The sequence below is a fragment of the Trichomycterus rosablanca genome, chromosome 4 (assembly GCF_030014385.1).
Source record: "Trichomycterus rosablanca isolate fTriRos1 chromosome 4, fTriRos1.hap1, whole genome shotgun sequence".
Classification (NCBI taxonomy): Eukaryota; Metazoa; Chordata; class Actinopteri; order Siluriformes; family Trichomycteridae; genus Trichomycterus; species Trichomycterus rosablanca.
Window position 1 is genome coordinate 26240566 of NC_085991.1, and position 20667 is coordinate 26261232.

Here is a 20667-nt window from a genome sequence, read left to right on the forward strand (position 1 = left end):
GTTTTAGACTTCCAAACTCACCCAGTTTCTTGTTAGGTTTAGGTCTTCTTGTCTCTTTTGAGAACTGGCATACTCACTAAATGTCTTTTTATGTCCTCTACTAGTCTTCAATTCCAGAGCCATTACTCAGATTGCAAACTAAAACACTACTGTTTTATTAATGTGTTCTTTACACTCCATGCTAAAAATATATTACTGGAAGAAACTCAAAATGTATTTCATGTTTACTGACTTTCCTGTTCTACTACTATTGTTACAGACTTGCACTAGAAAGAATTTTGGAATTTAAGTGCACAGCCCTTCTCAGATGGGATTATATTTATGGCATTTAGCAGATGGTTTTATCCAAAGTTACAGTTGTGACCATATACAGTTTGAGCAAACTGGGTGAGGGTTGAACCTTTATTCAAACCCTGGTTCAAAAGCAGAAAAGGCTGTCATGTAGATGTTTATGTTCCTTAAAACCATATATAAGAAAAAGGCAGAGACAAACAGACCCAGTGCATCAATGTCTGAATTAAGCAGAGGGAAATAACTAAATTCTCAGTATGTCCCTTTTACTGATTAATCATGTGATTTCCACTTAATGCTTTATACCACATTAATTTCTGAGAGTTAAGTTTTTCCCCTAAATAATAAATAATGATTTATAAATAGTCATTGGTACAGTTATTATTTGTTCTTTTTTGAGGAACAACAACATTTTTTAAATGTTGCTAAGTGTAAAAGAAAGAAAGCAACGTAGTCAGGTGGTATTTTTGCATTGTTTTGGGTCGCTGTATCATCAATAGGTCAACATAATAGGCAGCTTCTGTTACATTTCCTGCAAAATTTGGCTGCTCCAAGTTGCCCCTGGGTGTGATCAAAGGAATTTGTTAGTTACACACTGTTCAGGATACATTACCGCTGTGAGTCCTGTTTTTATTGGTAGTTGTGGACCCTTTGTGAAACTCACCACGGTTAAATAGCTATTATAAATTAATGAATGCTTGTATTTTAACTAGAAACAGTTAAAATATACATTTCTAAGAAGCCGTTAACCTATAAAAGATCCTAGAAAAAGAAAGCAAATCTGTCTCTGAGTCATCACATAACATGGGTTTATGGCATCTATGCAGATGTTGCCTTGACATTCCATATGCGTAGTATGTATGGTATGAATAGTATGCGTCCTGCTTGAGTATTTTAGTGTAGCATACTGATGATTAGGGATATCTTTTTTACCCCCTCACAGCTGACTCTATTATAATAGAGTGGGCAAGCCAGGAACCCTTTGTTACTTATTACAATAGACAATGCAGTCATTTTACTGTTTAGGCATTCTGCGATTTTAGTCTCGTAGCCTCTTATAAAGGGCGGCACGGTGGCTCGGTGGGAAACGCTGTCGCCTCACAGCAAGAAGGTCCTGGGTTCGATCCCTAGGCGGGGCGGTCCGGGTCCTTTCTGTGTGGAGTTTGCATGTTCTCCCCGTGTCTGCATGGGTTTCCTCCAGGAGCTCCGGTTTCCTCTCACAGTCCAAAAACATGCAGATATACTGGATTGGAGATACTGAATTGCCCTGTAGGTGAATGGGTGTGTGTATGTGTTTGTGTGTATGTGTGTCTGCCCTGCGATGGACTTGTGCCAGGGTCCAGGGTGTTACTGTGTGTTTTGCGCCCATTGAAAAGGTGGGATAGCCCCCCCCCCCGCGACCCTAATTGGATAAACGGTTAAGAAAGTGAGTGAGTGAGTCTCTTATAAATGGCAGATCCTGAAAATTTTAAATACTTGACAGCTTGTTTGGTAAATGAAAATAAAAAAATATAAAAAAGTCTGGATTGCTGATGAAAATAAGGACCGATTTCCTGTCTAGGCCATTGTTTTAAGTAATGTTACTTCTGGTTCTGCTGCAAAACCATTAACAGGCAAAGCACTGTCACTTACGCTGTAGCAGGAAGTCCACTAGCATGTCAGGAAAAACAACAGGAAAGCTGCTCTGCTTGTTTTTTGTCCAGGAATGGCTGCAAAACTCAACAGCTATTGTCAACTCAACTGCTATTTTAATTGATCATCCCTTAATTTTGTTAAAGCCAACAGATCCAAATATTATTACCATAAGCACAGAAAAAAAATCCTTATTATTGTCTATATTAAACCATTCTAGCTGAATAAACAGGGTAACTCAAGGTTTCAACCAGTCCTATTGCACTGTTTAAATTCAACAATGAACATACTGTCATTTATAAATTTAATATCATTGAGTTAGATTAATTATCTCTACTCAGTATCCTTAATTTCTATTTCAGTATTTAAAAGATTTATAAAGAACTCATTTGCAATTTGTGTGTATGATATTGTTACAAAGGTCTTTAGGAATTATGCAGTGCTAAAATGATGTAATCTTCCAATAACCATGTAATTTTACATCCACACATCATGCAACTTATTAAATGCTAAAGTTGGAAGGTCCGCTGAGTTCCTGAGCTCAAACAGACTGTAGTATGCAGGCAGCTGCATGCTGGGTCATTATTCATTAATACAGCTGCCAGAAACACTGCGTCTATGTCTGTTCCATTCCAGCACCTTAACAAAGTAAACACTACTCCTTACTGTGAGCATAGCATGGAACGCAGTAGTCCATGATTAAATAACTGGTGACCCTCCAGAAATAAATAGTTTCACATCTTACTGTGCTTAGTACTTTCTAATGCAATTCTATTCAATCGAATAGTATGTCTACCCTGCTATAGATTTATATATAAATAGGAAATAACTGGAAATGCTGCTATCATTGCTATATAATTAATGTGTGCTTGTGTTTACTAACTTTGTTTTCAGAAAAGTACAAAATCAATGCCGGCAACCCATTAAAAAAGTTGGGTCAGAGGCGGGAGAGGCATGTTTACCACTGTGTTACATGATCTTTTCTATTTAATTACACTTTAAAATCTTTTCAGAAATGCCAATTGTTGTGGTTTTCCAAGTGGAATTGTTGCCCAGTCTTGCTTATAAACAAAACAGCTGCACATCAGTGTGTGCTCGTCATTTTCTGATTCTGATGCACCATACACTCATCAGCCATAACATTAAAACCACCTCCTTTAACCTGCTTTCACCCTGTTTTAATGGTTAGGACCCCCACAGGTCCACCACAGAGCAGGTATTATTTGGGTGGTGGATCATTCTCAGCACTGCAGTGACACTGACATGGTGGTGGTGTGTTAGTGTGTGTTGTGCTGGTATGAGTGGATCAGACTCAGCAGCGCTGCTGGAGTTTTGAAATACCATGTACACTCACTGTCCACTCTGTTAGACAATCCTACCTAATTGGTCCACCTTTCAGATATAAAGAGGCGATCGCTCATCTACTGCTGCTGTTTGGTCATCTTCTAGACCTTCATCAGTGGTCACAGGACACTGCCTACGGGGCGCTGTTGGCTGGATATTTTTGGTGGACTATTCTCAGTCCAGCAGTGACAGTGAGGTGTTTAAAAACTCCATCAGCATTGCTGTGTCTGATTCACTCATACCAGCACAACACGCACTAACACACCACCGCCATGTCAGTGTCACTGCATTGCTGAGAATTAACCACCACCCAAATAATACCTACTCTGTAGTGGTCCTGGGAGAGTCCTGACCATTAAAGAACAGCATGAAAGGGGGCTAACAAAGCATGCAGAGAAACAGATGGACTACAGTCAGTAACTGTAGAACTACAAAGAACAAAATGGACAGGTAGAAACAAGGAAATGATTTTAATGTTATGGCTGATCAGTGTATATTTTCGATAGGAGACATGTATGGACTGCAGGCAGGCCAGTTAAGCACACGCACACTGTGTCTACAAAGCCAGACATTTGTAGCTCGTACAGAATAAGGCCTGGCGTTGTCTTGCTGAAATAACCATGAACTTTCAGGAAAATGACATCATCTTAATGGCAGCGTGTGTCTCCCATAAATTCCAATATACATCTCCACATCAATGGTAACTTTACACATGTGCAAGTTGCCCATGCAGTGGGCACTGATCCACCCCCATACCATGCTAGAGGTTGGCTTTTGCACCTTATGCTGATAACAGTCAGGATGGTCTATTTCTTTTTTGGTATGGAAAACTTGACATTTGACTAATGTGACCATGTCTGATCATGTCTTTCGGTCCATCTGATATGTGTTTGGGCCCAGAAAACATATGTTTGGTGTATGGCTTTCACTTTGTTTAATGGAGTTTAATTTTTTTGCAGTGGCATGTGGCCAAGAATTCTCCAGATACCCAAAATCTTTTTATTAAAATATATAGGATCAATAGTGATTGATTACAACTACAATCTCAAGTTGTTAATATTTACAAAATACAAACAAATTGGTCAGCCAGAACATTAAAAGTCATTTTTGTGCTTAAAAATATCAGATTCTTGCTTTTATTACAGTTTGCAAAATGTCACAACATTTCTGGAACTAGGGTTTGGAAATGGGATTTAGTTTAATTCACTTTTGTTATTTTGTCCATCACCTTTCAAAAGACACACATTTCATTTCTGTAAAAAGACACATTTAGCATTTAAACCAATTTAAACTGGACAGTTATAAAAGTTGCACAAAATGTTAAACGGGAAAGGTCAAATTTAGTGAGCACCAATGGTTAAAATACAAATAATCCTTAAAGTTTTTTCTATAATTTGTACAATATGACACCCTTTAATAAAATGTCTATATGTAAGCAACATGCGCTCTAATATTTAAAATGAATTCATTGACATTGAAAACAGGATGCATTTATAATATAATCTTCATAATTTTTTCAGGCAAGAAACATCAGGACCTCAGCACTGGCTGCTATTAAAATCATTAAGCTGGATCCTGGTAAGTTAAGCTGTTATTGTAATAAAGCACTGTTACTTAACAATTGCATGTTTAATTGCTTTCAATGTTTCATTGCTTTTCTACAATCATAATGGGTTGTTTTTGGAATATAATACAAGCACTATACATTTAAGCGGCACAGTGGCTAAGTGGGTATCACTGTTGCCTCACAGCTAGAAGGTCCTGGGTTCGATCCCCAGGTGGGGCGGTCCAGGTCCTTTCTGTGTGGATTTTGCATGTTCTCCCCATGTCTGCGTGGGTTTCCTCCAGGTGCTCCGGTTTCCTCTCACAGTCCAAAGACATGCAAGTGAGGTGAATTGGAGACACTAAATTGTCCATGTCCACTGTGTTTGATATAACCTTGTGAACTAAAGAACCTTGTGTAATGAGTAACTACTGTTCCTGTCATGAATGTAACCAAAGTGTAAAACATGACGTTAAAATCCTGATAAACAAACAAACACTTTCTTTTTTAGGAAATGATATTACATCTATTCAGCAGGAGATCACTACAATGAAGGAGTGCAAACATAAGAACATTGTGGCGTATTATGGCAGCTACCACAGGTAGACTTCAGCGTGTCTTTTGTTGTAGTGTTTGCGATATTATTTTCTGCAAATGTTTGGACTGAGAAATACGCATTACCTATAGAAACTATCTTTAAGAAACTTGAACAATAAAGTACAATTGGAGCATTAATTGAAAAAACCTGACTCACAAAAGAGAGGTTGCATATCTGACAAAATGTGTGATAATAATGGGACAATGAACAGACTGTACACTGACACTGACATGGTGGTGGTGTGTTAGTGTGTGTTGTGCTGGTATGAGTGGATCAGACACAGCAGCACGGATTGAGTTTTTAAACACCTCACTGTCACTGCTGGACTGAGAATAGTCCACCAACCAAAAATATCCAGCCAACAGCGCCCCATAGGCAGCGTCCTGTGACCACTGATGAAGGTCTAGAAGATGACCAACTCAAAGAGCAGCAATAGATGAGCGATCGTCTCTGACTTTACATCTACAAGGTGAACCAACTAGGTAGGAGTGTCTAATAGAGTGGACAGTGAGTGGACAGTGAGTATTTAAAAACTCCAGCAGCGCTGCTGTGTCTGATCCTCTCATACCAGCACAACATACACTAACACACCACCACCATGTCAGTGTCATTGCAGTGCTGAGAATGATCCACCACCTAAATAACACCTGCTCTGTGGTGGTCCTGTGGGGGTCCTGACCATTGAAGAACAGGGTGAAAACAGGTTAAAAAAAGAATGTAGAGAAACAAATGCACTACAGTCAGTAATTGTAGAACTACAGCGGGCTTCTATATGGCAAGTGAAGCTGATAAAATGCACAGTGAGTGTAGAAACAAGTAGGTGGTTTTAATGTTATGGCTGATCGGTGTAAGTACTAGTTAATATTTAAACATCTTTTCTGGTGCCTCTAAATCTTTTATATTTGTGTCTAATCCACACACACAGAATGCATACTTAATTGATTACAGTCCCAAATAAAATGCACCAGCATTCATGTTGTGTGTATGTATGTTTAATAAAGAACAAGAAATAGAATAATGGCAAGTAGTGCTCAACTGTATTTGTTTATTATCTAGGAATACTAAGCTGTGGATCTGTATGGAATACTGTGGAGGAGGGTCACTACAAGACATCTATCATGGTAGGCTCTATTCAGGACAGTGTATGCAGGACAACACCAATATTTTCTTGTTGTCATTTGTCATAACCCTTTGTCCTTTTGCATCATATTCATTGCAAATCAACAATACAAAAACACCTGTTGTTGGTTGAAGGTAGCCAAGTACGACTCTGTTGACACTGCTGATTGGTGGATGAGTTTTCCTGTCATGTTGATCGCATATTTGGTGCTGATTTAATGCAAACACATTTAAAAACACATCTCTCTCCTAAACATTCACCTGAAAATACATGGGCAGTAAAAACAGGTACATAACAAATAACCAAAGGCTGTTTACCAGCTCATTAAAATATTACATTATTCATGGCACCAAATACAAAGGAAAATCCTGACTATATGCAAGCTCTGTTTCAAGGTCCTTTGGTAATAAACACAGATGTGTCCCAAAACAAATGCTGCAGTCCTTAGTTATATGTCTGATTAGTACATTGCCAAATTGGAATATAGCAAAATATTATGTTTATAAGATATACTTTATTTGCCATATATACATATACGGATGTACAGTACAGTGAAATTCTTTCTTCGCATATCCCAGCTTGTTTGGAAGCTGGGGTCAGAGCGCAGTGTCAGCCATCGTATGGCACCCCTGGAGCAGACAGGGTTAAGGGCCTTGCTCAAGGACCCAAAAGTGGCTGCATAGCAGAGCCTGGATTTGAACTGCCAATCTTCCGGTTTATAGCCCAAAGCTCTACCCACTAGGCTACCACTGTCCCGTTTAGTGCATGGTATAGAATTTTAAACCAGGTCAGATTATTTTTTCCAGCCATGTCTATTATTTATGATGGAGTCATATTACATAAGTTAAGTCTAACTTCAATCTATGTAACTTCTGTCAAAAGCCAGACATGGTCAGAATTCGAGTATTTTATCATACTGTCCCAGATTCTTCACCTTATTTGATTAATAAATCGTTTTTTTTTCTCTATAGTGACTGGACCCCTAAAAGAAAAACAGATAGCTTATATCTGCAGGGAAACGTTGCAGGTAAGATCATTTATTCATGAATTACTAGCATATTAGCTGTGTAACAATGACTGATATACACCACTATATGGACAAAATTATGTGACCCCTATTGAGCACCTTTTAAATAAATTGGAATGTGCATTGCAAGTCAGACCTTCTCCAGCATCAACACCTGACTCACAAATACTTGCCTGGTGCACAAATTTCCACAGACACTATCCAGGGTCAAAGTGTTTTAGCTGGAACTTGGGGGACTCCATATTAATTCTTATGGGTTTGAAATGTTATGTCTAACTTGCTCATGTTCAGGTGTTCACATACTCGGCTATATAGTGCATTAGCCATATTATTCTAACATAATTTAGTAGCTGAAACAAATAAAATATAAACCATGTTTGTTTGATGAGGAACTTGTCAGTGTTTGTTGTTACTTGATTGTTACTATTAGTGTCTCTGTGTCTTGAAGGGTTTACTTCATCTCCATGAGACTGGCAAAATACATCGAGATATAAAGGTATACAATAAGTTCTGTATTAATTAATTCAAATTAAGCACAACTTTCATTTATAATGAGCTCGGAATACACACTGTAATATACTATCTGAGGAAATTTGATCACAGCTTTTGTAGACTAGACAACATATCACTTACCTGAACTGCTCAAATGCCTTTTCATAACTTCCTCATGCCAATGCCAATGAACCAGTTTGGATGCCTCTCGGGTAAAATGGTATTTGATACACACATGGTAATCATGTCTTTAGAATGGTTTTGTGAAAGCGTGCATAACCCAAACCAAAGTTGTTATTTGCATTTTCTGTTTAAGACACTTTGTTAGTAAATCTTTTACAAAACCCATTTTCAGAGAAGTTGGGGCACTTTCTAAAAGAAAAATATTTTCAGGGCCGCTCAGGTGGCGCAGCGGTAAAAACACATGCTGGAACCAGAGCTGGGATCTCGAATACATTGTATCAAATCTCAGCTCTGCCTGCTGGCTAAGGCTGAGCGGCCACATGAACATGATATGGGCGGGACAAAGTCGGATGGGGTCTCTCTCCCATGACTGGTGCAATTACTCTGCTGGCTGATTGATGGCGCCTGCACAGAGATGAGAAAAGAGTGCTTTCAGGATGTGTCCTCTCCGTACACAACGCTGAGCTGCACTGTACTCGTCAAAGTGTAGGTGATGAGATGCATACGGCATGCTACCCACGTGTCAGAGGGGGCGTGGGTTAGCTTCTCCTCAATCAGAGTAGGGATCAGCATTGGTGGAGAGGAAGCATGACGCAATCGGGCAATAGGACATGCTAAAGGGGAGAAAATGCATAAACAATATATAAAGAAAGGAAAAAAAACAAGAAAAATGTTTTCAGTCTTTTTTATGACAAACTTCATTCTATTTGTCAAATATGAATACATTTAGAAAATGATGCCTGCAGCACAATCAAAAAAGCCTGGACAAAGGCATTTTACTACTGGGTCACATCACCTTTTCTTTTAAATATACTTCTGATACTCCTCTTTATAATGCGCCATACGTTTACAATAGGTGTCAAATCTGGACTGCAGGCAAGCCAGTCATGCACACACATGCCATGTCTTTGATGGGTTAAGGTCGGGGCTTTGTGCAGGCCTCTGAAGCTTCTTTACGCCAGGGTTTATTTGAACCCTGGGTCTTGAGCCAAAAAATGGGTTGCAGAAAAAACTAATAATAAATAACAAATTTACCAGGCACATAAACAAAATAACTTGTATGCGAACGCCCCACTGTAGAGGCTTTATGTACATTTTGTAAACCACAGTGGAACCAGATTGACCAGAGCACAGCAGAGAGAGTAAGATGCATCGTTTGTGTTGCATGAGTTGTGTAAAAAATTATGGACATAATGTGTGTCATAAGTTTGAAAAACTCTGATGCATTACCATCAAATGAAACTTGTCTAACATACTATATGTGACCAAAACTATGTGGTAAACAAAACTTGTTAATAACAACAATACTTTTTAAATACTTTTTTTAAAGTGAAATTAGAGCTCTTAGCAGTCTCTTAGCAATCTCTCACCTCAGGGTGATTTTGATATGTAGTGAACAAATGTGCTTAACTATTTGTTCTATTTAAATCTGTTAACAATTGTTGTGTTTGTGCAGGGAGCCAACATACTACTTACTGATCGAGGAGATGTGAAACTGGGTAAGTGGATCCTATGTTTAGGTACAATACGTGCAACAAATTCACACTCACTTTGCACATTTAAAAATCATATCTCTAACCACTGTTTTGAGAGGGTACTCCTGTAGCCATTTTTCGGGCATTATGTAGAGTCTACATTAAAGAAAATGAAATGTGGGATTGTTAGGCATCTAATCTCTTGTTTAAAAATTATTAGGAACATGAAATCATGTTCAGAAATAACATAACCACAGTTTTTACACATGTACTTGCTTATTTTGATGTTCACACACCTTGGTTGTACACTAAGTGCTCAATAAACCATCAACGCAACACAGTGCAATGTTGCTTGAAAGAGAGTTGTGGATTACAATATAATGCCTCTCTGCCATGCCAATAATTGCCAATGGGGGCCATAGAGGCACAAATGACTCATTGTGTTGGTTACTTAAACCAGCAGTCTCTGCGTCTCATTGAGTGTTAATTCGCTCCAGGTGGGCGATTGTCTTGTTAATATTTATTGTTTTATCCCCACTGTTTTGCTGGCTTCTTTCTGCTTCTTTCTGTCCTCTGGAACCATGGTGCTCGGCTCAGTCCAGTTTGGTTTTCCACAGGGGCTAATTATGGCATGCTTTTTAGGGTACTTGACAGTGTTGCGGTGACTTTTTGGCCAAAACGACCTAACTGCCGTGAATGGGAAAGCTCATAAGGCATCCTTATAAGTGGGCCCCAAAAGGGTTTCCATGCTGAACGTGGGCTGTCAGGCTGCCCCACTCCATTTGTAGCTGCTTTCATTTTCTGAGTTTCCTCTTTTTTTAAATTTTATTTATGCATTTTCTCCCATTTGTCTCCGATTTAGCGTAGTCAATTTGTCTTTTGCTGCTTGGGATCCCTGATTGCATTCGAGGAGGGTATATTGCCACTCACGTGCCCTCCGACACGTGCACAGTCCTAGCGAACCTTTCTTTGCGGCCTGCTTTCTGAAAAGGCGCCTCTATCTGCTAACCAGGGTCCTTTACACCAGTGGTCCCCAACCACCAGGCTGCGGACTGGTCATTTATTACCGGAATGAATAATTAGAGATAGCTAGAAAAGCAGTTTTCACTGCTTCTATTTCACTCATAATAGCTTATTTTACACCGTTTGTGAGCAATATTATTAAATCCTCCCTTCCCCGTCGGTCCGTGAAATTATATCTTATATGAAACCGGCCCGTGGTGCAAAAAAGGTTAGGAAACGCTGCTTTACACAGCGTTTCAAGACCCCACCCACTTAGCAGACACGGTCAATTATTGGCCAATTATTGTCTGCTGCAGGCACTGCCAATTGTGTCCGCTAGATGGCGCCCAGCGGACCAGTGGCAGAGCCGAGATTCGAACCGAGGTGTTCAGAATCTCGATGCTGGTTAGCTAGCGGAATATCTCGCTTCGCCACCTGGGCGTACAAGTTCCCTCTTTTTATTCTTTTTCTAAAAACTTAGCTGTCATAGGCTGGTATTGTAGCAACTGGTTTTCAGTTTTCTGTTCACCTCTTCCATGCTATGGGCTGAGGATGTTATTTATATTTGTCATTTCCCTTTTTGGTTCCAGCTCTTTTGCCAAAATAATGTTCTCACTTGTCTATGGGGGTTTACCCGGTGCTTGCATGCTAAGTCGTGACCTTCCCCTTTACAGTACAATACAGAATTAAGTTTTTAGTAAACAGTTAAGGAAGTAGTTACAGGTTTGGTGCAGGGCGCAATAACCCATTTGCCTTTCTACAGCCTGACCATGGTTTGTGTGTAACTATGGTATGTGTTTAACTCTGTCTCTCTCTTATTTGCCCTCTTTCTGTTTCTGCAGCTGATTTTGGGGTTGCTGCAGAAATTAGTGCCTCAGCTGCCAAGAGGAAATCTTTTATTGGAACTCCATACTGGTAAGCAGGGAAAGTTTTTGTGCAATACCATTTGTAGACGTGCTAAAAACACTGTGGAAACACTATAGTGCTACTGTTAGAATGCTGTGAGGTAAAGGTGTTGGTGAAGCAATAGCAGTAAGTCAAGACAGAGCATTGTTTCTGTCAGTAACATATTACTGACTTATGTGTTGTAAACATTATGACCACTGACAGGTGAAGTGAATAACACTGATTATCTCTTCATCACGGCACCTGTTAGCGGGTAGGACATATTAGGCAGCAAGTGAACATTTTATCCTTAAAGTTGATGTGTTTGAAGCAGGATAAATGGGCAAGCGTAAGGACTTGATCGAGTTTGACAAGGCAATTGTGATGGCTAGATGACTGGGTCAGAGCATCTCCAAAACTGCAGCTCTTGTGGTCAGGATCTATCAAAAGTGGTTCAAGGAAGGAACCATGGTAAACCGGTGACAGGGTCATGGGCGGCCAAGGCTCATTGATGAATGTGGAGAGCAAAGGCTGGCTTGTGTGGTCCAATCCAACAGGCGAGCTACTGTAGCTCAAATTGCTGAAGAAGTTAATGCTGGTTCTGATAGAAAGGTGTCAAAATACACAGTGCATCACAGTTGCAGGGCTGTTTTGGCAGCAAAAGGGGGACCAACACAATATTAGGAAGGTGGTCATAATGTTATGCCTGATCTGTGTATAGCAAATTCAAGGGTATTCTGTGGCAGATAGCTTAGCTAAAACATAACAAAAGACCAATCCCTAAGTCAAATTACAAGCAAACAGCAAAAATATTCAATATTATTAATCCAAAAACCAGCATTACAGCTGAAAACAGTTCTTTGGGAAGGAAGACATCACAACAAATTACAGTAGTAAAGTTTTGGAATGAATTGTTTGAGCTATTAAAATACAAAGCTTATTATGTCTTATGGTTCTGTTATCCAAGGATGGCCCCTGAGGTTGCAGCTGTGGAGAAGAAGGGCGGCTATAACCACTTGTGTGATATTTGGGCTTTGGGCATCACTGCTATTGAACTGGCAGAGCTGCAGCCACCCATGTTTGATCTTCATCCTATGAAGTAAGCAAGATTTAGGTACATTAAACTATTGAACAGTATAAGGATATGCACAGACTATTATGTTATATAATGATGTGTGCATGTTTGTTGTTTACAACATTAATGGTTTATCGTAGAGCTCTGATGCTGATGTCAAAGAGCAGCTTTCAGCCTCCTAAACTAAAAGATAAAGCAAAATGGTAAGACCCATAAAGACTTTGAATTGCTGTTTATGGAGTATGAGAAAGTAATAAGCTAAAATATTTTGCTACTCCTCTCACTCTTTTCAGGTCAGCTGGTTTTAATAACTTTGTAAAGATGTGTTTAACAAAGAATCCAAGAAAAAGACCCACAGCAGACACTCTTTTACAGGTACTGTTAAAGTCATATTTTATCATGAATTTAGTATAAAAGCCTAAAGTATTGTACACTTCTTTTATTCAAATAGTAACATGTAATCCAAGAACCACCAGAAAAACTCTTTACAAAGTAATGGTCTTGGAGATGGAACAAGAAAAAGCTGTTGCTATTTACATGGACATAAAAAAAACAGTATCATGGACATTTTTGTGTCTATCAGCATCTAAGCCCATGGTGATATCAAGGTTGGATGACTGTGGACAGTTTCCACCAGTTATTCAGATCAGATTTTTGGCAGGAAACCACTGATGCATATTTTGTTTTTTTAATGCCATCTAAGGCAGTGGTCTCCAACTACCGGGCCACAGACAGATACCGGGTCATTTATTACCGGGCCGTACAGAAAAAATAAATAATTAGAGATCGCTACAAGAGCAATTAAATTTCCAACACTCTGTGGGTGTTATTGTTTCCAATCACCACTAGGTGGATGCAGCATCTCACTGCATCAAAAAAAAGCTTAGGATTCACACTGATTTCCATCCTATAGTTATTCTATTTTAAATCCTCTCACCCCCGCCCGTCCGTGAAATTATATCTTATATGAAACCTTAATTATATCTTATATGAATTCTAGCATATATATAAATATACTGTATATATACTGTATATATATATATATATATATATATATATATATATATATATATATAATAAATTAATTATTCATTAATATATATATTAATTAATTTTTATAATTAATTAATTATTAATTAATATATAATCAATATATATAATAATATAATATATAATATCATATATATGTGAATAATATCTTGTATGAAAAACGTTGTGCAAAAAAGGTTGGGAGCGCTGATCTAAGGGATCAGATACAACAGGCTTTCAATAAAGGTTTTAGCTTTACCCTTTATGAACAAAGATTTCTGCAGATTCTCTGAGACCCTTAATGATGTTATGCACTGTAAATGGTGAAATCCCTGAATTTCTTGCAACTGTGGTATGAGTTGATCTTAAACTGTTGAATTGTTTTTTTCCAACAAGGTCAACCTTAACCCATCCTTGCTTGTTAAGAACTGAGGCTCTTGTTAATGCTCCTTTTATACCCATTCATGATAGTATTACCTGTTACCTATTCACCTGTCCATTGGTGGTTCCAACACAGCTTTTTAAAAAATATATATTTTATGCATTATCTCCCATGTTCTCGTAATTTGTCTTCTGCCGCTGGGGATCCTTGATTTTTTGCAGTCGAGGTGGGTATATTGATGCTCACACCTCCTCCAACCCGCGCGCAGCCCTTAACGGAACCCTTTTCCACCCATGCACTCTGCACAGGCGCCTCTATTCACCAATCAGGGTCTTTACACAGCCACATATTCCGGTCATCCCTCTCTGCAGGCACTGCCAATTATGCCCGCTAGATGGCGCCCATCCGACCGGTGGCAATGCCGAGTTTTGAACTGAGGAGTTCAGAATATCGGCGCTGGTGTGCTAGCAGAATATCCTGCGCCCAGTTGTTTTTTTTTATTATTCCATTATCTTCACAGTCCTACACTGCTCTAGTGTGTTGCAGGCATCATAATAGGAGCTGATGTATGTTTATAAAAAATATTAAAAGGTTATGCAGTAAAACATTCAATAACGCTTTGTGCTACTAAAGATTAAGATTAAATGTCTCTGAAAGACAGATTACAAATCAATATTTTTGTCTGAATTGTATGTACTGTCCCAGCTTGGAACCCTGGAAATAGGTTTGTAGTTTATTGTGGGTGCAGTCAAATTAGCCCTTATTTATAACAACTAACAATGAATTAGGAGGCAAAGTTAAACCAACTTAAAAACCAATTAAATACTTAAGTTGCTGTATGTATATTCAAACCCCTACCCTCGCTCTGACATTACCAAATTATGTCTGTGTAGATGCCCAGCCAGCTGATAGCACCACTGAGATCTGACCATTGAGGGTCAAATGGGCTAACATTTTCTGCGCCACCCAAGTACCCACTCCTGTCTTTCATGTCTACCTTTATAAATATAAACGGACCATCTGAAGCACCACTAAGCTAATATTTACACAGTGCTGAGAAATCCTGAGAAAATTTGTGTACCTGGCTTATTGAGCATTCATTAAGAGTGTGAGAAATCCATAAATTGTTATTATATAGGGCATTGGTTCATAATTGTTTATTTAAACAGCGCTTTAAAATTCTTGTGGGCTACAAACATGCATTAGCCATTGATTCTACACTGCCTGGCCAAAAAAAAGGTAACACACTCTAATATCTCGTTGGACCGCCTTTAGCTTTGATTACGGCACGCATATCGTTTCCACAAGCTTCTGCAATGTCACAACATTTATTTCTGTCCAGAGTTGCATTAATTTTTCCCCAAGATCTTGTATTGATGATGGGAGATTTGGACCACTGCGCAAAGTCTTCTCCAGCACATCCCAAAGATTCTCAATGGGGTTCAGGTCTGGACTCTGTGGTGGCCAATCCATGTGTGAAAATGATGTCTCATGCTCCCTGAACCACTCTTTCACAATTTGAGCCCGATGAATCCTGGCATTGTCATCTTGGAATATGCCCGTGCCATCAGGGAAGAAAAAATCTATTGATGGAATAACCTGGTCGTTCAGTATATTCAGGTTGTCAGCTGACCTCATTCTTTGGGCACATAATGTTGCTGAACCTAGACCTGACCAACTGCAGCAACCCCAGATCATAGCACTGCCCCCACAGGCTTGTACGGTAGGCACTAGGCATGTGTCAGCCGCCTCTCTTCTTACCCTGATGTGCCCATCACTCTGGAACAGGGTAAATCTGGACTCATCAGACCACATGACCTTCTTCCATTGCTCCAGAGTCCAATCTTTATGCTCCCTAGCAAATTGAAGCCGTTTTTGCCGGTTAGCCTCACTGACAAGTGTTTTCTTAAGGCTACACAGCTGTTTAGTCCCAATCCCTTGAGTTCTCTTTGCATTGTGCATGTGGAAATGCTCTTACTTTCACTATTAAACATATCCCTGAGTTCTACTGTAGTTTTTCTACCATTTAATTTCACCAAACGTTTAAGTGATCGCCGATCACGATCATTCAAGTTTTTTTTCCGACCACATTCCTTCCTTGAAGATGATGTTTCCCCACTGTCCTTCCACTTTTTAATAATGCGTTGAACAGTTCTTAACTCGATTTTAGTAGTTTCAGCAATCTCCTTAGATGTTTTCTCTGCTTGATGCATGCCAATAATTTGACCCTTCTGAAACAGATTAACATCTTTTCCACGACCACAGGATGTGTCTTTCGACATGGTTGTTTAACAAATGAGAAGCTACTCACTGCATCAGTTAGGGCTAAATAACTTGTTGCCAGCTGAAACATAATCACCCATGCAGTAATTATGAAATGCAATAATTATTAATTATCAAATGGTGGCTTTGTTGTATCTTTCTTCCTATGTAGCATACCTTTGTTACACAACTATTGACCAGAAATCTGGTCATTGAGCTGCTGGACATGGCCAGCAATCCAGATCTCCACCATACGCCCAGCATTGAGGACCCTGACCATGATGTAAGTAGAATCTTAGTTGTTTGCTTTGCCTAAGAGGCAAAGACATTTTAGTGTTTTAAATGACTATAGTATAACACAAAACATAGAGCATCTGGTAGAGCTAAAACTGTCTGTATTTTGTGTAATTGTGGGTGGGTTTGCATTTATAGGCTAGTGATGCCACCCCTGATAAGATCCAGTCAAAGAATAAGAGTTTACTGGCTGAGAGAAGTTTCTCTGAGAAACAATGTAAGTATAAGAATGCAATCTAACTTGTTTGAACACATGCTGTATAGCTGCACCAATAGGCATAAAACCACATGACATACCTATCTTTACCTCAGAAAAGATACATGCACTTAAAAGATAAGTGTTTCTTTTATTATACAAAAAGGGTCCCAAAATCATGTATTTAAATATGCAAAAATATATGTATTTTTTTGTTGTGGGCCATGCAAATGGTGACAGCATTTAAATTATTTTGTTCATTTTCAATTATTTTTTAATTTAAAAGTAAAAAAATTTGTGCATTTTAATGTTGACATTTTAATTTTGGCATATTTCTTGCAAGGCTAATGATGTACAGTATACACAAACAATTTGGGGCATTTGTTAAAACACAATAAAAAGAAGAATCTGTAACTTGTTAATTCTTTTTATGTATTTACCTGACAGTACTACATATTTTTTAATGTTTTCAATTACCAATTTAATTGTATTTTGTAAAATTACTAGTAATTACAGTTGTTAATTGTTTGGGAACTGAGGACACTAATTGTTGCAGTTTTGCAAAAGGAATTCTTCTTTTTGTGTTGATACAAGGCTTCAGCTACTCTTCATGATGCTCAATATATTTTTAGTAGGAGACAGATCTAGACTACAGGCAGGCCGGTCAAGCACACACGCTCTGTGTTTACAAAGCCATGCTGTTGTAGCATGTGCATAATGTATTGTGGGAAACAAAATCAAAATGTGTTCATATTTAAAAAATACATTTACATTTTACAAATGGATGGATAGATAACATTTCTGTATGTGTGGATATGTAAGCTACAGTCAGGGCTGAGTTCAACACCACATGCATGTACATACAGTTTAATGTACGGATATAAAGCAGAGAAGGATGCACTGGTGTTGTCAGCGAGCACAGTATAACAGAGCTGGGCACTGTTTACAAATGCCAATGGCATGTCTTTTACCACGTACCGCCACCCAAGCAGATGTACACAATCACACTTGTTTGTAGCCATGTGAAACTGAACCAGTAAGAGATTCTAAGACTGGGCTATGTGTGTGTGAGTGAGGGGGTGGGGTATGAGTAGGTTGTCACTGAGACATTATTGTCCTCTAAAGTCTGATTAGTGTGATAGGACAGAATTTGCTTACAGACACACAATAAACCCATCTGCATTAGGAAATAAATGTAACACACACCATAATAAAAATGTAACAACAATTATAAACATTTATTCACTGACACTAAGAAAGACTTAAATTCACTCTAATTAAAACACAGACATCCAGGTAAACTAAAATATTTGAATGCATTTTTTCTTTACAGTTGATCAGGTAAAATTCCCACCTCTGAGGAGGAAAGAGACAGATCCCTATCCAGATCTGGTAAGTTAAACTGCATTTAAATCACCTAAATCAGCTACCAACAGGCTGGGTGCCTATACAGACAATGATTGGCTCGTCCGTCAGGGTTGAGTGGAGAATAGTGCATGACTGTTTGTGTGCGAGACCCAGCCCATATTAACCTGCCTTGTGCAGGATTAAAGATTTATTTGGCTACTGCACATTTAGTTTTATTTGATGAAAATATAATAATCATCTAATTGTGAATATATATTTCTCTCAGGATTCATATGATGATTGGAGCATTTCCGGGGATGAAGTTGAGACTCCGTAAGGATAATATATTTCTGATTTATCAGTAGCATCAATTAATTTCAGGGTTCATATGATATGGTCTGAGGATAAAAATCATTGATTATAATTATTCATTTTCCTGGTTGGTGGTGTTGCAGGAGTCTCTTGGATTGTGTGGAGGAAGAGCTGCAGCAGAGGTAGGCAGTAGAACAAGAGTGCCCTCTTCTGCATCTAAAATCTATTGCACATATAAAACAAATTTCTTTTCATCCAGTTAGTATAAACAGTCAATAATTTTGTATTAGTGTTAATGATTTTGTTTGTACTCTTTTTGCTAAATAATTCCTTGTTTAATGTATTTTGTCATCTTTATGATTGCCTTGTTTCTATTTCAGAAGCCTGACAGTACAAAGACGGTCATCCTTAGAGGTATAAACGAGAAAATGAATACGCTTAAACAATAGTAAAATGTCATTTGCTATGTTTGTTTTTGATTGAAGTGTTTTTGATGCCACATAGTGGGGGACAAGGAAAAGTGGACTATTTGGTGCTTTACCAGTATCAGCCACAGCATCACTTCCTCTGAAAAGCTCTTTTAGTGCGGTCCAGGAAAGCAAAGATCTGACTTTAAGGCCCAATTCCACCTTAAAGCCTAATGAAGCACCACGGCCTAACTCAGGTATAATTTATATGTGCACAGATACACAAGCAGGGTTGGGCACAATTGTGGGCATAGATTCACAGCAAAACCCTGCACATATGTAGAGCTGGCTTTATAGAATTGTAACTTGTACTCTAAAACTTAGTGCTAGTCATGAAAATTGTAACTTTTAATATGGAAGTAAATCTGTCTCATCAGATTTTGAAATTTAAAAGCCTTTGAATTTTGATTACTGAACTTTAAGCCTTTGAATTTTGATTACTGAACTTTTTTGCCTCAGAATTCAACCCACACATTTTACAATAACTCATTTTCACTTTCATTTTTTGATGTTAACAAATTCAAAATCAAAAATTCAAGTTTATAAAATTCAAATAATATATATTCAGGTTGCTCAAATTCGATAGGTCAAATTCAGATCACAAAATTCAGATTAAAAAATTCAGACTAAACATCCGGGACACGCAGGATGAGCAATCGATTCCAGAGCCGTAGAGAGAACAGAGTAGCGACACTCCCATAGAGAACCGCTGTGACGGGGGCGGGACATTTCTCTGCACAGCTCCGGGTGGAGCTCTGTTCATTTCCACTACTGAGCAGCATTTTCAGCTGTATGTTGCTTTGTTTTAAAGAAATAATGAATTTGGTGTCATTAATATACTTAATACTGTTATTGTTTAGCATTTGCTCAGCACTAAATGTTACATGTTTATCTTATTTAATAGGTATAACTGAATTTAGCTCAGTCAGTTAAGCTTAATTAATGCCACACGAGTCTTTTCACCTAAAATGAGGTGATTAATCAAGAGTCTTGTTACAGAAATGATAATAAAACATTAGAGCCATAATAAATCATACTACTTTTACTTTCACACTTAAGTACATTGGAAGGTAAATAGTTTAGTACTTATACTCAGTGAAGTGGAGGTAAAGAGTATTTTACTTTTACTACTACTTTTACTGGAGTAATATTTTACCTACTTCTAATCAACTACATGGTTTGTGTACCTTGTCCACCACTTACATTAGACAAAATGAACTAGTGCATATTATTATGAATTAATTCATGTATTACATGTAGGAATGAATTATTAATCACTCATGAAATAAGAGATGAATGAAGCTATTTCATGTACCTGCACAATAATGTTAAAGGTACGGGAGTGTGTTTATGAATCTGTTCATTCAGTGCAGGTAAACCTTATGAATCCAGCCACATGGCTCAGTGTTTAACCAAAATGATTATTATTATTATTATTATGAATCCTCAGGAAAGTGAAGGGAGATTATAGTTTATGCAAAAAAAAAAAAAAAAAAAAGCTCTTTAATCTCTGTACTGTATATTGTTTATACTACTTAATGATATCACATTATGTAATGTATGCTAATATAATGTACTGTGTGTTAACAAGAACAACCTATTAAGTCATTATAAAAATCTTCCACTTCATATACCAAACTGACATTAAAGCAGATGCAGTAAATGTAAAGGCAGGTGAAAATACCCAGAAATTGTACAATATTTTATTATT

The 20667-nt window shown here is 38.1% G+C and overlaps 1 protein-coding gene across 1 annotated transcript in view; it reads left to right on the forward strand.

Annotated features, from left to right (window-relative positions):
* map4k2 (mitogen-activated protein kinase kinase kinase kinase 2) overlaps positions 1-20667 on the forward strand; it is a 41144-nt gene that overhangs the window by 310 nt on the left and 20167 nt on the right. Inside the window, exons 2-18 of the mRNA XM_062994077.1 lie at positions 4788-4845; positions 5322-5412; positions 6465-6529; positions 7500-7555; positions 8004-8051; positions 9687-9729; positions 11550-11622; positions 12560-12691; positions 12808-12870; positions 12961-13042; positions 16513-16623; positions 16773-16851; positions 18164-18222; positions 18464-18510; positions 18633-18671; positions 18870-18903; positions 18994-19153. Of these exons, the coding sequence (XP_062850147.1) occupies positions 4788-4845; positions 5322-5412; positions 6465-6529; positions 7500-7555; positions 8004-8051; positions 9687-9729; positions 11550-11622; positions 12560-12691; positions 12808-12870; positions 12961-13042; positions 16513-16623; positions 16773-16851; positions 18164-18222; positions 18464-18510; positions 18633-18671; positions 18870-18903; positions 18994-19153 (1240 nt within the window). The remainder of the gene's footprint in view (positions 1-4787; positions 4846-5321; positions 5413-6464; positions 6530-7499; positions 7556-8003; positions 8052-9686; positions 9730-11549; positions 11623-12559; positions 12692-12807; positions 12871-12960; positions 13043-16512; positions 16624-16772; positions 16852-18163; positions 18223-18463; positions 18511-18632; positions 18672-18869; positions 18904-18993; positions 19154-20667) is intronic.